This window comes from Pezoporus flaviventris, unplaced genomic scaffold (genome assembly GCF_033815535.1).
Source record: "Pezoporus flaviventris isolate CSIRO_AGI_PZ_B2104156 unplaced genomic scaffold, CSIRO_AGI_Pfla_v1 ptg000015l, whole genome shotgun sequence".
NCBI lineage: Eukaryota > Metazoa > Chordata > Aves > Psittaciformes > Psittacidae > Pezoporus > Pezoporus flaviventris.
Window position 1 is genome coordinate 9,745,165 of NW_026892563.1, and position 15,918 is coordinate 9,761,082.

Genomic DNA, 15,918 nt, shown 5'->3' on the forward strand with positions numbered 1-15,918 from the left:
TGCAGCATTAGAATTTAGGGTAATTCCCACTTTAAAGTCATATTTTTCACTAATTAAGTTCACATTTAAAAAGAAAAGAAAAAAGAAATTGTGCTTATGGTAACGATTTCTGCGACTGATCTCCCCTTAAAAAATAATTAAAGCTTGGCTAAATGAATAAGGACATTATTTACTTTATCTCTCTTTTTCCACTTCTTTACTATTCCCAACAGTATCCAAGCAGAACAGAAACCACATGTGCATTCAGGAAAACACAAAAAATATGTAAATATAATGCACATTGGCAGAAAAAAAACAGCTCATGTAAGTTCACTGCGGAACTCAAGAGTAGCCTGAATAACAGAAACCAAAGGATCTTAACTAACTCTGGCTAAGGATGACCCAAGCATCCAGGTTTTTAGTATAATGCTTACTGTAGCACAGAGGATGCCTGTGAAAGAATCTAGGCACCTGCCATACTTGTAGGGATAAAGCTTTCAGCTGAAACAACTTCTAGGTCAAAACCAGTTCCAGACAGTTCTGACTATATCACATACAATATAAGCAGCTTTGAAACTAGGAAAAACTGATAATCCAAAGGTGAAATATGGCCAAAGGCATGTTAAAATATGTTCATGTATCAGTGAATTTAAGTACCATTTTCCTAGGTATTCTGCAAAGATCATCTGTCCCTTTTAAGGTATTCTGAAAAGTACTCTGTTTAGAAATAATTATTTTATATTTATGCTAGAGCTTGTATATATTCTTAAAAAAGTAAACATATCTTAGTAAGGGGCAAATACAGGCCCTGGATCAGATTCATCATGGTAAAAGTTACATTTCTTACTCAGATGGAATGAGTTTTCAGAAATCACATTTCATTTAGAGGGAATGCTAGTAATTAGAATAGGTGGTTTGTCACTTCTGCTTCTTGGCTTAATTAAAACCTTCAAACATTCTGCTCATCCCCACCAACAATGGGATTCATTACTCCTGCTGCTCAGGCTCCATCTGAAAAAAAGCCAGGTTGCCTAAGAAAAACATGAATATTTAGCTTATAATGATCTGTTTGTAGTACCAATGTATTCCATAGTAACTCTGGTTACATTATTTTCCTGTAAGAAAAGCTTCACTAGAGACTCATTAAGATACGAAGGTTGGATCCAACTGAAACAACAGTGAAGATGTCCACATTTTATGTGGCCTGATTCTGTGAAGAGAATCCCATCAGCTTATGCCAATTCCAGCAGGAGGAAAGGTATTGAGCACCTCTCAGAAATGAAAGGTTTCTTCAAGTCCCAGTTTGGCAGGATACTTACATACTCACACTACTCTTGGGTACCGCCTCCAATGGAACTGCTCCCATATATGAAATTAGGCACATATGTAAATAAATTCCTCAGTAATGGCCTATCAGTTAACCTGAACGTTTTATTGCTATTTTTTCTAAGTCAAAACAGAAAGACGCATATGTATGTCTAAGTAACTGAATACCCTCTTTAAATTGTGAACTTCAATGTTCCCACCTAGGTTGTTAAACCAAGTAATATCTTCAATAAGACATTACAATTTTGCAAGAGTATCATATTGAAAGTGGTACTCTGTAGACTGAAGAGGAATAAAATTATTTAGCAAAAACCATGAAATGCCTGTATTCAACTTTTCATACAAAAAATATATTTTACTTTGCAACACTAACAGTTAAGGCCACAGAACTCCAGCAAGGTGCTGATAAGCATATCAATTGCAACGACCGAAATTATCAATAAATATAAAGAAAATTGCCTGCATGTTTAAAATCACAGCAATCAAATCAATCAAAAAAGCAACCATCAACATCTCTTGTGAGTCATAACTGTTTTCAAGTAAAAACTGCACTATGTGCTTTAAGACTGTCAAATTTTTACATACTATAACAGTGTTAGAGTAATATACAGGTAGAAGATTTCATCCTTCCATCCTGGTTAGTCACAGTTTCCCTGGAATTCTGCAATGTATTATTCTGGTTTTCATCTTTACTGTCTTCACCACCTATGTTGTCCTTTTCTTCTTCTTCACTCTGTAATGGCTTTCCAGATTCATCTTCCTTTTTGCTACTTACATTCTTCTGGCCTTTCAGTGCCTTTCGCTTAAACAGGGAAAACTGAAGCAAAAAGCAGGTAAATAATATGTCCAAAACAACTATGAAATTCAAAGTTAAAAAAAAACAACCCACAAAGCATTTTGTATATACCAAGGTCAGCTGAGGTCACAAATTTATCCTTGGTATTTTTTTTTTTTTTCCCCAAACAAAATGAATACTTAAAAATTGTTAACTAAAAACATTCTGCTGCAATATTTGAAATGTGTGAAAATCGCACATAGGAACCAGAGGAGTCAAAATGATTGAATTTTGTCAAATTGCACACTGTACATTTTGTACAAAATACTGCAAATGGTGCAATTATTTGTGTTTCTTTCAAACAAGAGTCTGAGGCAAGGTCAAAAACTATAGGCTCAGATCTGCAAAGCCCCAGAGCAGTAAATGCTTAATATGCTTCATTATAAACATGTGTGTAGTCCCATTAAAGTTAATGACAATGTTTTTACGTCAATGAGACTACACAGGTGCTCGAAGTTAACTGGTGCTTAAGGCCTTTGCTTAACAGGAAACACAGCACCCAGTCTCTGCAGCAGCCTTTAGATCCTAAACCTGTAAGAAATTCCATGTAAGGTACTCCTCAACATGAATATACATACATACATACATACATACATACATACATATATATATATATATAAAATCACATTCTTTAAATCTGTGCATGTTGGAAATACATACAAGGTAAACTAGCTCAGCTGCTGCCTCCAGAGAGAAATATGGTGGCAAATATGTTTAGATAACATCCCATAGGAATCAAGTCCTAAATTTTTGCCTCATGAATATCTGATGTGATTAACAACCTGTCTTTTATGTGCATGCTATACATTAAGAGGTGATAATGGGCTTTATCTCATTGATACTGACAGAAGCACTATGATTTATTTTAATAGAGCAATTATTTGGACATTTTTAAGTTATTTTATCACAAAATAAAATCAAATCATAAACAGAAGGAATGGGCTGCTCAGCAACTTAATTGTTTATGCAAATCAGGTAAACTGAGGTATTGCTTCAGCTTGGTAACTGCCCACTGCCTTCTTGGTCACTAGTAGCTAGAAAGAAAAATCAGGCCACATACCTTTGTTCTCCCAACAAATCCTCCAGTTACTTGGTCATCAGCATTCTCTGAAGAATTATTCACAGCGTGATTATCAGTGCTTTCTTTCTCTACAACAATATAAATGCTTATATTAACTTCTGATTCTTGCAAATGATGAGCAGAAAAAACTGTTCTTCAAATAATTTTTGAAGTAAAAGTCACTAAATAAAACATGGATCTAAAAAAAAAAAAAAAAAGCAGCAATCAGAATATTCAGTTCAATTTGATGCCCATCCTGACAAGTACTTTATTTTCAAGAACGGAACACTTACAGCAGTGACATTATGTAAAATGTTTTGACTTGAAACTCGTAGTTTCCCCTTGCTGACAAAAAACAGTATCTTGCACACTGATTTTGAAAGTATATTCCAATTTGGAAAATCTGACTTTTAGGGCAGGAGTTATAGTTCAGCATGAATTTTATTCCATAGAAACAAATCTGGGAAAGGAAAAACTTTCCATCTGAGTTATGTTCCTATGTTTAAATTTTCCTATAGTCCCTGTATGAATGATATAAATGTAGAACTTCATATCAAAACTTCCAGATCACTCAGTTATGGAAAAATATTTAAGCATCCATTCTGGGCAAGCTATTTCCACTATAATATTAAAAATAAGTGGCATGGCTTCTTCATTACTAGGACATTGGTCTTTTTTATACCACATTTGTTATTTTGTATCAAAGGAACAGTTATAGATTTTCCAGCATTTTCAAAATAAAAGAAGTTGGGTTTTTTTTGCATATAGGACACTCAGCTTCATGCTCCCCAGCTTTTCTGAAGGTATATATAGTTCACTCAAACTATCATCAAAACTACAAGCAACACGTAGACTTAAATCTTCACCGTCTCTGAACAGTGTTCAGTAATTACATTTCATCTAACAATCTGTTTGTGAATTTAATGAGGAAATGGCAGTAGAGAAGAGAAAGGCTTTTCACAAGCTTCTCTGCTGAAATGAAGAAACATGGCACATAAAGAAGTTGCTTGAGAGATAATACAATTACCATAACTTTGCAACCACGCAACTCCAGCTGCTCTCAGTAAAATATAGTCCTGCTAAGAGAAAGTCCTTCTTGTGGACTTCCTCAAATACATAACTAGGAAAAGTATATTTTTCTTTCAAATCATTAAGAATTAGTAATGGGGTTTTGCCTTTCAAATTTCAAGAACTGTTTTACCAACTACTGACAATAACTGCATTGTTCAGTATTTTTATAATAGAGGTGTTTAGAAAAGTTTTATCTTTTTAGAATGTCCACAGTGATTCTATTCTTAAAAACTGCATTCTTACCCTGCTGAACGATGGTCTCTTTCTGAGTAGTCTCTTCTGTCTATAGAGAGACAAAACAATGAAATCTGTACTTTCAAACTTGCTAAAAATGAAATGTTTTCATTATTAACTCCTACGTATTCCTCCCTCTACCAGAACCACCCCAAAAAACCGCCTTGCATTTACAAGATAGCTACACATACATTCAAACTAATGTCAGTTATAGAAAGAAATTCTTTCAGACACGAGTAACTTAATAGGAGTAAATGCTTTTACCTTTTCGGTTTCCACTGTGCTATTCTTGCTGTTCTCTCCCTCAGGTGTTTTACTATGTTTCTCTTTTTCGCATTTTCCCTCTACTTCTTTTTCTTTCTCCATTCCTGTCCGTCCTCCTTGTACTTCTGCTTCTTCTTCTCCTTCCTCTGTTTCTCCTTCTATTTCTTCTTCCTCTTCTTCCTCCTCCTCATTTTCATCGTCATCCTCCTTATCCTCTTCCTCATTGTCATCATCATCATCTGTCACTTCCTCTCCAGACAAGTTTTGCTCCTTTGACAAAATGCCCAAAACATAGTTTTGAAAGTTGTGCTGCACAATGATATCATGGTCCTCATCCTACACCAGTTCTTCATACATTATAATTTGACTAAGAACAAGAAAACTCAAAAGAAAATGTTTCAAGTAGTATATAAGTAAGAAAAAATACAGGAGACCTCATTCAAGCTTTGCTAAGTGTAATGGATTTTAAAAAGTAGACCTCCAGTGAATATTAGGAGTGCAGTGACTTTTATGTTTTGCTGGCATGTGTCTCCTTAATGGAAAAGCAATAAAACCAAACTTTTTTTTTAAACAAAATAATTAAATAATTATTTTAAATGTTTGAAGTATGCATAATTAACACAATCAGTAGTAATTATAACACTGAAAAAAATCATTAAAATTTATTTCCCAAGAAAATTAATGAAACAATACCACCTATAATCTTGTGATTCATCTGATCCAATGTAATTTAAATTTTAGTTAGTTTCAGCCTAAGATAAGACTTCAATGTAGTAAAAAAGAATAGCCAGTGGTATTATAAAATACATTTTTAAAAGTGCAAATGTTGTTTTGTAAAAATGTGTAGAAAAAAGAACTGATTATATCCTTCTTACTCCAATCAGACTACCATTACAAATGGCATGTATGTATTTATAACAGCATGAAATACAATATTTTCAACAGAAATATTCTCCCTCCCATTGCAACAATATAAAGGCCTAAACCAATTCCAAGATGGACTTCCGATGTCAAATCAAGTGAACCCTTATAACTGTATCAGAGTGTACATAATTGTATGGAAATATGTACTGTGACGTCTTTGCATTCTGATGCTTTTCTTCTATGATCGATCGAAATATAGGTATTGAACCAATGTTTTACGTTAAAGAAACCTGACAAACAAAACACTTCTGTTCCACTGCAGCCCATGTCATGATAGAAACAATCTGCATACTCTTTCAAAAGCGTGGTAGAAATGTGTCTTATCTCGAACATCTCTGAACACTCGGGTCCAAATGCTGCCTCCTTTCTTTTGTCAATGTTTTCCTTCCTTCCTTTTTACAGTTTTGAATTTTTGCTTGATTTTTTTCACAGTGATTGTTTTCATGGTCATCAGAAGGGAAGTTGCTAGTCAGGAGGCAAATATTAGTTAAAGTTTCTGGAGGTTGGTGCACAAGGCTGCTTAGCCAAAAATGTTAGTAGGTGTGCAAAAGCTTAATATGTTTGTTTCCTGCCCTGTATTCTTCTGGGTAAATTAACTAAGTAGCAAAGTACTTTTGTACCCTAATTAGAAGCTTTTTGCTACTTTAAGCACAACTGTATACCTATAATTAAGAATCAGAATAATACCATCAACATTCAGCTTGTACTACTTTCATTGCTCTCTTTTGCCCCGTAGTCCAAAGGCCTGTCTAGTGCCCTTCACAGCTTCAAAGACCAAATTTTTAAATTTGGGATAAAAAACCTTACTGTGCATACCAGCATGTGCAGCAGAGTTAGCGAGAGCTCTCTGCAGTGTCTAGCATCTGCGCAGCGCACATATTCTCACACCTGCTGCAAAACGGGCTAGCAGCAAAGAGGAATCCAGCATGGAGTTCAGGCTACACATGAACCAGAAGCTGATGCTACAGAGAGAACCTGGGAAACTGAAGGTACCCTGAAGGTACGCTATGTTGCCAGCTACATATTCCAGCTCCAGAAATGTCAGGAATGAAATGAAAGGAGAAATTGCCAAGTGCCATTGGTAGAAAGTCTCTTTTGTAGCGTAACACAATGGTTATCAAAACAATTGGCATTCTTACATATCATGATACCTGATGAAAAATGAACCATAAAGCCTGAAAATATTTTCATCTAAACTCCTTTGGAAATGGTGTTACTTATCACTGGCATAGTTTATTTGTAGACTTGAATAGTAACACCATGGTACATTGCAATATTTAAAACAGAGTGCTTAGAGATAAGACAGGATTTTGCCTTTGTAAAAAAATGTAAAAAACAGTCACTGGCTAAAATACTGACAGTCTTCCAGAGGAGTACCAGACTGACCTGGAGTTATTTAGACATCTGTAAGAAAGCCAGAATTTTCTATTTTTGGTTCTTTCAAAATTAAGCAGGTCTTTGCAGATGTTTAGCATAGTTATGGCCTATGGAAGGCATTTAACCTAGCCATTTCACACTGGAGGAAATTTAAGATTAGTAGGTCATGTATGCACTCTATAAAATGCATCTACAAAACACTGCAAAATATGTAAAGACAGCTAAATGTAAAAGAAGAGTTTAGTCCACCACTGAGCTACTGAAAATGTTTAACCACTTCATAAGCACATGTTAAGTTTCTCTAGCTCTGCTTATATGGAGATAATGGCCAAGCAGTTAACAACAAAAATACCGACGTTCCATGTAGTGTGGGATTTGAGTTCTGAGGGAGGAACTTTTCCTAATTATAATTTAGTAAAGAATCATGACATATTCACATGAAGTAGTCCCAAAGTCAAACTGATAGGAAAAAAGCTCTTCTTCCAACCCTCACCTTTTCAATTATATAATCCAGTCTCAGAAATGACCTATACCTAGCCTCATTTCTAGGCACACTTCATCTCCAGCTTTTTATCCACTGATAACTTTTCCTCCTCTTCTAAATATTGAGAGCATAATTCAAGAAATGCAAAGTTTATTTTCTTTCAAAACCATTCCTCCTGCACAGTTAATTAGGTCTCTAATGAGGAATTGCACTCAAATTCTCATTAACCTGGCAGCTCTATCTACTGAAAGTAACCAAGAAGACCAGAACTTGCTGTTTATAATATTTCTTATAACAGTTATAACATAGTTATAGCATTTCAGAAACCATACACCAATATCCTACAGTAGCTTTATAGAACTTATAAGACTTATTTTACAACTCCTGTGCCTACAAAAATTACTGCTCCTTTAGAGCTCCTTTACAGCTGCATACAGCTTCTGCTGTACTGCTCCAAAGGTTCTGCTTACGGCAAACTTAGGCATCAGGTTTGGATCCTATCATAAAGACAATGTTTCCTATTACCCTACATGAAGCTATCTAAATGCAGGAGTTTACAAAAGAGATAGAATCTAAGCTACCATTGTAGTTATCAGAGGTCTTCGGCGGAATTCTTTTGATAAGCACCCACTCAGATTCTACAAATCTGAAACATTCTTACATGGGCTTATGTGGACCTGCATCACTCCAGATGCCAACTCACAGCCATGCAGGATACTGCACAACACCTAAGATCACACTAGATGTGTTTGTTTAGGCAACTGAGTCATGCTTTTCAAAACCATTGGTACAGCTGAGAGACACTCATTTCACCCCAAAGACGCGTACCGTGTTAAACTTAACAGCTTCCCAGATTGGCCATCTTTCCATTTACTGTATTTGCAAATTGACACAGGTGTGTCTGGCTGTCACCTTATCTGTTCAATTTCGAAAATAACCCATTTTGAATAATAACTCTAATAGCACAGCATTATTACTGTCATTTCCACTTGACCATTTATAAGCATGTTCTGGAGGGTTTTTACCAATGGTAGAGAAAGAGAGTTGAGAATGTCATACTAGAGATACTCTTTTACTTTAAAAGATGAATCATCTAGCCATTAAAAATAAACTTCGAAGAATATAAGACTACGAATTAAAGCAAATATGTGTATGTATATGTGCATGCATATGTATATAGGTGTTATATACTATGTTATGGTATATGTAGATATATATGTATAATCTCTGCATTATTCTCTTTCATAATGCTCTAGGAGTTTTATATTTTATTCCACTTTAAATTCTCTATTCACAGAAAGATAACGCTATAAGAATAACTTCAATAGTTTTCCCTCTAAAGTTGAGACACAGAGAAGCTGGCTTGGCCAAGGTCACACACAGAAAGTCAAAAATAGTAAAGAACATACAAATGAAATATTTGAAATGGTTTGCATTTAAGCCTGAGGTTCCAGTTTCTTCAAGGACAAAAAAGTTGTCAATAGTATGAAACAATCTTAAATATTTCATGCCTCTGGTATAATAAATCAGTACAGCAGAACATCAGTCTTGAAAACATGACCTTGCAGACTTCACAGACTATATAGATTATGTAGAACTGTTTTGCTTGCTTATTTTTTTGCATGCATTTACACTGGTTTTCATGTAAACCCAGACCTTCATAACAAGACATTCTTAAGGAAAAATTTGCTGTAGCCATGCTTTAGGGGACAAATGACCTTACTGTCTTACAATTCTGGCAACAGCATTGCCTCAGTGGGTTTAACTCAAGTGTGTCTAACTGTCTTCTGCAGCTGGCTTTTCTTTGGACAGATTAATACAGAATAAAGACATTTCTTTCCCAAATGCTCTATAAAAATGTGGTCTTATGTCTATAGGAGAAGGAAACAAATTTTACTCTGTTCTATACTGTTGTCTCACCTGGTGTCATGCTCTGGCTGAAAGACAGTCTCACTGAAGACTGGAGATTCATGTCTCATGGCAGACCTTGCTCAAATGACAGCTGTGAACTAGGTTTCTCTATTGCCATAACTATTTCAGTGTGGATGCCTCTTACATACTTCATGGAAACTGAGCTCTGGCAGACAGGCTGTTCATAATTAGCATTTCAGAAGAGAAGGCTTATGGTATCTTTCCAAGCCTCCTCAAGAAGTCAAAATATTTTGTTTGCCACCACCATTTTATGGTTCTAGGGAAGAAAATTTCAAAACCACTGATGAGACAAATTTAGTTGCAAATCTGTTAAAAATCTGGCAAAAACTCAATGATGAAGAGAAATCTGTGATTATTATGTGTACCTCTCAGAAACTGAGAGTTCTGGGAAGTTCTGGTTTACAGAAAAGACATTTCTGTTTCTAGTTGCCCTAGAAACTGTTGAAAACCCACACAGAAGATTATTAAGAGAGCTGAGAACGAGGTAGTTTGCTACATGCTTCTTTCTTGGTGTTCTGCCAAGCAGCCATAAACCAGCAACTGCTTAGCAGAGGTTTTACTCATATAATGAACAGATTTCTCCCCATACCTGTCCAGCCCATTACCTTTGGATGCCCCAAAAGCATGTCAGGGCTCTTGTACACACCTATAAAACAACTGAATGGAATACATACCTAGTAGGAGTTTCACTATGAAGTAGAAGATTCTCAGTAGGTGGGTAACAGGTCTAAGGAGCTCAGTCAGTGGGAATAATGCTGTCATATGGGACTGAACAATGGGCACTCGTAAAGGCAATGACAAAGTACATTTCTACAGAACCATATTTTTTTTTTTTTTTATGCAGGGCAGAAGGGGAACGGGTAGAGCAATCAATCCTTCACTAGCTATCATCTGGTACTCCAAAATACTAGTGCACTGGTGTCACTCTGACAAAAATGGAATGAAGTAGTGAATACATAGCTTTAAATAACATCACTGGAAACTGATTGAGCAGCTAATTTTTCATTGGTTTTCTTCCTTTTTCTGCCAGTACTTTGCCATGCAATATATTTTATTTACTAAAAGCCAAACACAGGCACCTACAAGTTCCCACAGATCTGTACGCTTTTGGCACAGGCTGGCAGTGCACATACTCTCCATCAGGAGAATTATTCTAATTATATCTATTAATCAAAACTTTAGGTGTCATTCTGAGATAATACACTGACATTTATTACACAGTAGCAGAGAGTCCTGGTTTTGATGGCATTAAAGATTATTTCAGTTGGCTTTGGTGTTAATTATTCTGTGGCTGGCCAGCTTGCTGCTGTAGGTGCACTTGGAGAAAGATAGATGTCTGTATTCTAGTTTGAGTGAAAATAACAACTTAAAAATGTATAAAATTTTAATGTAAAACTACCTCCTAAAGAAGACAGTATTTGTACTTTCAGATTTCCTTTAGGTTTTGACTATTTACTACAAAACCAATATAGAGTTGTCTTAAGGATTTTCTTTCTCTAGCAATTCACAACAGATTTTTATTATTTATTCCCCAAGATAAATCAACATTTGAAATAGCTCAGATGTACTACAGCTTTCATATACAAAACTATTATCTTCTATTAAAAGTTTGCTTTCTTTGGAGAACAAATAAATAATATCAATTTCCAGGATGAAAGGGGAAAAACAAATCCTCTATAGAACTAGAAAGAATTTTTAAGGTGTTTAAGAATCATAAAATAAGTTGGAGACTATTTGCATCAATTGTAATTTCTTACAAGCTATTTTACATGATAACATAAATATTATTTAATATTCAGTCACTTGGAAGTAGCATGCCAAAATAACTCCTGAGTACTTAAGTAAAAGAGATGAAATATAACGAGCAACTCCAAATCAGAATATGCTGATGTTATCTAAAAACCTTAGTGTGTCTCTGGGAGATATTATGCTTCATGAAATGAATTCTTAATCCTAACAGACACAAAGAGAAACTAACTGGGGAATGTTAGCCTACACTTGGATGCAGTTTGTGCATTTTTTCCGAATTCTTATAGAAAAAAGTTTTAGTGTCTGGAGTTTATCTTGCAGCTCTCACGTATTTTCAAGTGTATGAGGACAGTCACTGCTTTTTGCTTTTATTGTGCTATGTAGCTTAGAGAACTGCATGTCTCTCCAAAATTCTGTGCTTTTCATTGAAATCCTGCCTTAACCATGCTGATTATTATTCAGTGCTTAGACAAAAATATGGGCAAAGGCAAATTTTCAGCAATAATACCACAGCACGCAGGAAGGTTCTTCCTTTTCATGAGTCTCTGTTCAGATTCTCTGTTCTCCATATATTCCTGAAAGGGATGCCCCACAAGTCACTGCTAAAATGTCTACAGCCTGCAAGATGGGGTCTCTTGGGGGAGATCCCCCATTTCAAAATACTGTGATGTAAAAGTGGCAATTTCTGTACAACCATCAATAATCTTTAAACTCTTTAAACCTGTTCTCATCTTGTATGGGTAGATTTCTCATGGCACACCCAACTTAGTAACGCAAGTCCCATTAGCCTCCCCATGCAATTGTTCTCCACGTCATACTGGCCCTTGTGAAAGTTCTATCCCAGCTATCAGAAGGCTGGCTTTAAAGCAAGGCTTAACTTCTTTCTATACTTTTGATACAGGACACATTCAGGTTTGCTTTGCTGTTCTCCTCAGAAATGACAATGAAGTGCCAAGAGATTAAATTCTGCAGCAGTTCTGCTGCTGTGTTTATGAGAATTTTGTGCCTTGACTAGATGCTGGGTAGAATGAAAGTATTTTAAACTTCCTGTAAGAAAACCAGCCTATACCAGGGTGGCTCACATTAAGTTGTGGTGGCTCACATGTGGTGGCTCACACTCATATTAGATTGGTCATTACTGTTGATAATAAATATTTTCATAAGTAAGTATGGGGTTTTGAGACAATGGTATTATTGTTTGTTTAAACTATCATAGCATGAGGATGCCAAGCAAAGAAGCAATAGTATCATAAATCCTTAAAAAGGACAGCGATTAAGTGTACTTGCTTTTTCTTTGGCAATAGAAAAACAAAGCCTCTGTAGCTCTCAGCAGTGCAATTTTCTGATGACAAAACTATCTCCTCAAAATCCTTTCAATATGCAAAAGCTAACCTCTTCTCTCTCCACTAAAATATATGAAAAAATGTATAAAAAATCACAACTCAGTGACTTCAGATCACAAACACGCTCAGAACTTAATTGAGGATGAAACTACAGATTTGCTATTTGTGCAAGCGAAATATTTGCCCATACAGTGCCACAGTACTAAGCATTACCATTAATTTGATTTGCACATTTAAAAATGAGTTGAGAATTTGCCCTTTGGGGTTTTATTTGGGTTTTGGAGTAGGTTTTTTGTTGTTTTTTTTTTTGTGTGTGTTTGTTTTCTTTCTGTTTGGGTTTTGTTTTGTTTGTTTGGGTTTTTTTTTCTTTTTACAGATCTGACAACATTCTTTTGTTTGCAGACCCTGTTATTTCTGAGCTTGATTCTGCTTCCCATAATATATACATATATATATATATATATATATATATATGGGACTGCATCAAAAGGAGCATGAGCAGCAGGTTGAAGGAGGTGATCCTGCCCATCTACTCTGCTCTTGTGAGATCTCACTTGGAGTATTGTGTGCAGTTCTGGTGTCCTCAATATAAGAAGGACATGGAACTGTTGGAACAAGGCCAGAGGAGGGCCATGAAGATGATCAGGGGACTGGAGCACCTCCCGTATGAAGTCAGGCTGAGAAAGTTGGGGCTGTTCAGCCTGGAGATGAGAAGGCTGCGTGGAGACCTCCTAGCAGCCTTCCAGTATCTGAAGGGGGCCTATAGGGATGCTGGGGAGGGACTCTTCATTAGGGACTGTAGTGATAGGACAAAGGGTAACGGGTTAAAACTTAAACAGGGGAAGTTTAGATTAGGTATAAGGAAGAAGCCCTTTACGATAAGGGTGGTGAGGCACTGGAACAGGTTGCCCAAGGAAGTTTTGAATGTTCCACCTCTGGCAGTGTTCAAGGCCAGGCTGGACAGTGTCTCGGGCAATGTGGCCTAGTGTGAGGCGTCCCCCCCCATGGCAGGGGTGTTGGAACTAGATGATCTTAAAGTCCTTTCCAACCCAAACCATTCTGTGATTCTGTAATACTCACTATAAAATTAAGGAAAATACACAGAAGTGCAGGTGAGTTCACAGTTCATAAATCCAGCCTATATGGACTAAGAAAAAGACTGCATTTAAAAAGAGATGCTCTGCCTTTAATCACTCTCCTTTGTTTCAGAGTATTTAACAACACTGTTGTTAATACTTTGACTGGATTCACACCACAAATTCAATTGATAAAAATATGAGATACAGAAGGTAGTGTCATCTTTGGAGAAAGTAAGCTAAAATGTATCTTGAAGGACAGAAAAGCTGGGAAGGGGGGCCGGCAAAATAAAAGCAATGAAAACAAAAACTAAATGTCCTTTTCTGCATGATTCCCAAAGGCCCCATTCTAAAGAATGACCATGAACCCACCTATCCAGATAAGACAAGAAGTAGTTGATGAAAACCAGACATTTTCTGCAGTTTGGAGAATGACATTTTTGTTTTTCAGCATCAATTTTGCAGAGAACTATTATCTTAATAAATAATGGGAAAATTTACTTGCTGAAATTTTTCAGGCATAAGAGAAAACATGTACTACAGCATATTCAAAAGTAATCTGATCACCCTCATCTCTAACAGAGCTGTGTGGCAAAAGCAGACTTGCACGCTGCTCACCAAAAACGGGATCTGTGCTTGCAATTCACGCTTGCTAGAAAAGACAGCATGTGCATATGTAATTCTGTCAACATGTATGCAAGTGTGTGCAGGCAGATTAAAACTTCTGAGATTAACTTTGGAAGAGTGCTTAGAAATCTGCATGTGCTCATTAACATTGTATGGATGTCTAGTGTTGTTACCCGCTGTATCACCACTCTTGATCTTAAACGTGTAGTTGGTTGATTGCTGGTTAACTGTTATTAATAAGGCAAAAAACCACTGTGAACTTAATTTGATTGAAACCACCTGGCTGAACAGTTTTTCCATGTGACAATCATGAGCGAATAAATCATGAAGAAGTAATAAATATGCTTTTTCTAGTACAGGAATACATATAGACAATGAACGAAGTAACCAAAAGACAGATACCAGAAAAAAAAAAGGTAGTTTTTCAAACAATGCATAAAGCAACCTAAAAAGTGTTTGCCAAAACATGTACTGGATGTTAAATGGGTTAAAAATTGATTGAATGAAATTTATGGAAGAAAAACGGGCATCAAATATAATAGGTACACCTGCTGAAACACAAATTATTGAATATACTGAATATATTTGGTATACTGAATGATCACACTTTTTTTTTTTGCCAGGCATTCACCAGTGGTCACTGTGAAAAAAAGACATTGCACTAGACAGACCTTTGGTCTGAGCAATTGTCTCTCTATTGAAGGATATTCTTTCTCTACTGAAAACTAGTTCAGGAGTACTTCTCCCATGTTGCTTAATACTGCACATAAATCTTTTTATATCCCATAATAAATACCAAGGACATACTGGATTTCCACAAAACCACAAGCACCAAGCTTTATAAACCAGCATGAGTCAAACTAAATAAAATTCCACCCGTTACACTAATGGAGTTCCAAAGTCCCCCAAAGCCCAGAAACATTGGCACAGGGTACACTTTATGTAACAATTCTGTGGAAACCCCTTAGAAGTGCTGGAGTAATTCTCTGCTTTTCCCCTACCACAGGAATGATCCACAAAACAATACAAAATCAGTTCTCGATTCAATTAATTTTCATCCAGACAAAACAAAGAAGATGCCTGTAACTTGGCTTCCTTTACTCTCCTGGAGGCTTTATGCCATCAGTGCATTATCAAGAGAAGAACAACAAATGGCCCCCATTTGCCTAAGGGTTTAGATTAGAAGCTACAGTCAGCAAATGAAGAGCCATTCCTACGTGAATTTGGAAATCACTTGTTTCAAAGTGCTCTCACTTTTCCCCCCTGCCCCCCAGAAAATATTTTTCACAAGAAATAACAGGTTGGTTTGGTTGCTTTTTTTCACAGCACAGTTTTCTTCCAGGGCTGAATTTTAGAAACACAAATAAGCAGATGTCATATCCAAGAAACACAGTTTCAGGCCTATAAAAATACTTTTCAATATTACTCTAAGCTTTATCACAGTAACATCTTAATCTTTCCCAAGAAAGATAAAATAACACAGTTTAGCTCCACTTAGTTTTAAAAGCAAGTATTTTCACAGCAGTTCGGTGATAACTCAGCACTCCTGCAAAATAACTGAGGACTCTCTCATTAGAGAGCACCATTTTCTTGGTCACTGCATTTAACTGTTAAAATATTCCATTCTATCAGAATAT

At 36.1% G+C, this 15,918-nt stretch overlaps 1 protein-coding gene across 1 annotated transcript; it reads right to left on the reverse strand.

Moving 5' to 3' along the window:
- Window positions 1-1,171: 1,171 nt before the first annotated feature.
- Window positions 1,172-14,581, reverse strand: LOC133269751 (sodium/potassium/calcium exchanger 1-like). Its single transcript, XM_061454416.1, has 5 exons — window positions 14,273-14,581; window positions 4,770-5,105; window positions 4,515-4,554; window positions 3,201-3,289; window positions 1,172-2,122 (listed from the first exon to the last, which is right to left on the reverse strand). Exons 1-5 carry the CDS (start codon window positions 14,579-14,581, stop codon window positions 1,901-1,903), a joined length of 996 nt encoding a protein of 331 aa, XP_061310400.1. The 3' UTR covers window positions 1,172-1,900.
- Between the last annotated feature and the right edge of the window lie 1,337 nt (window positions 14,582-15,918).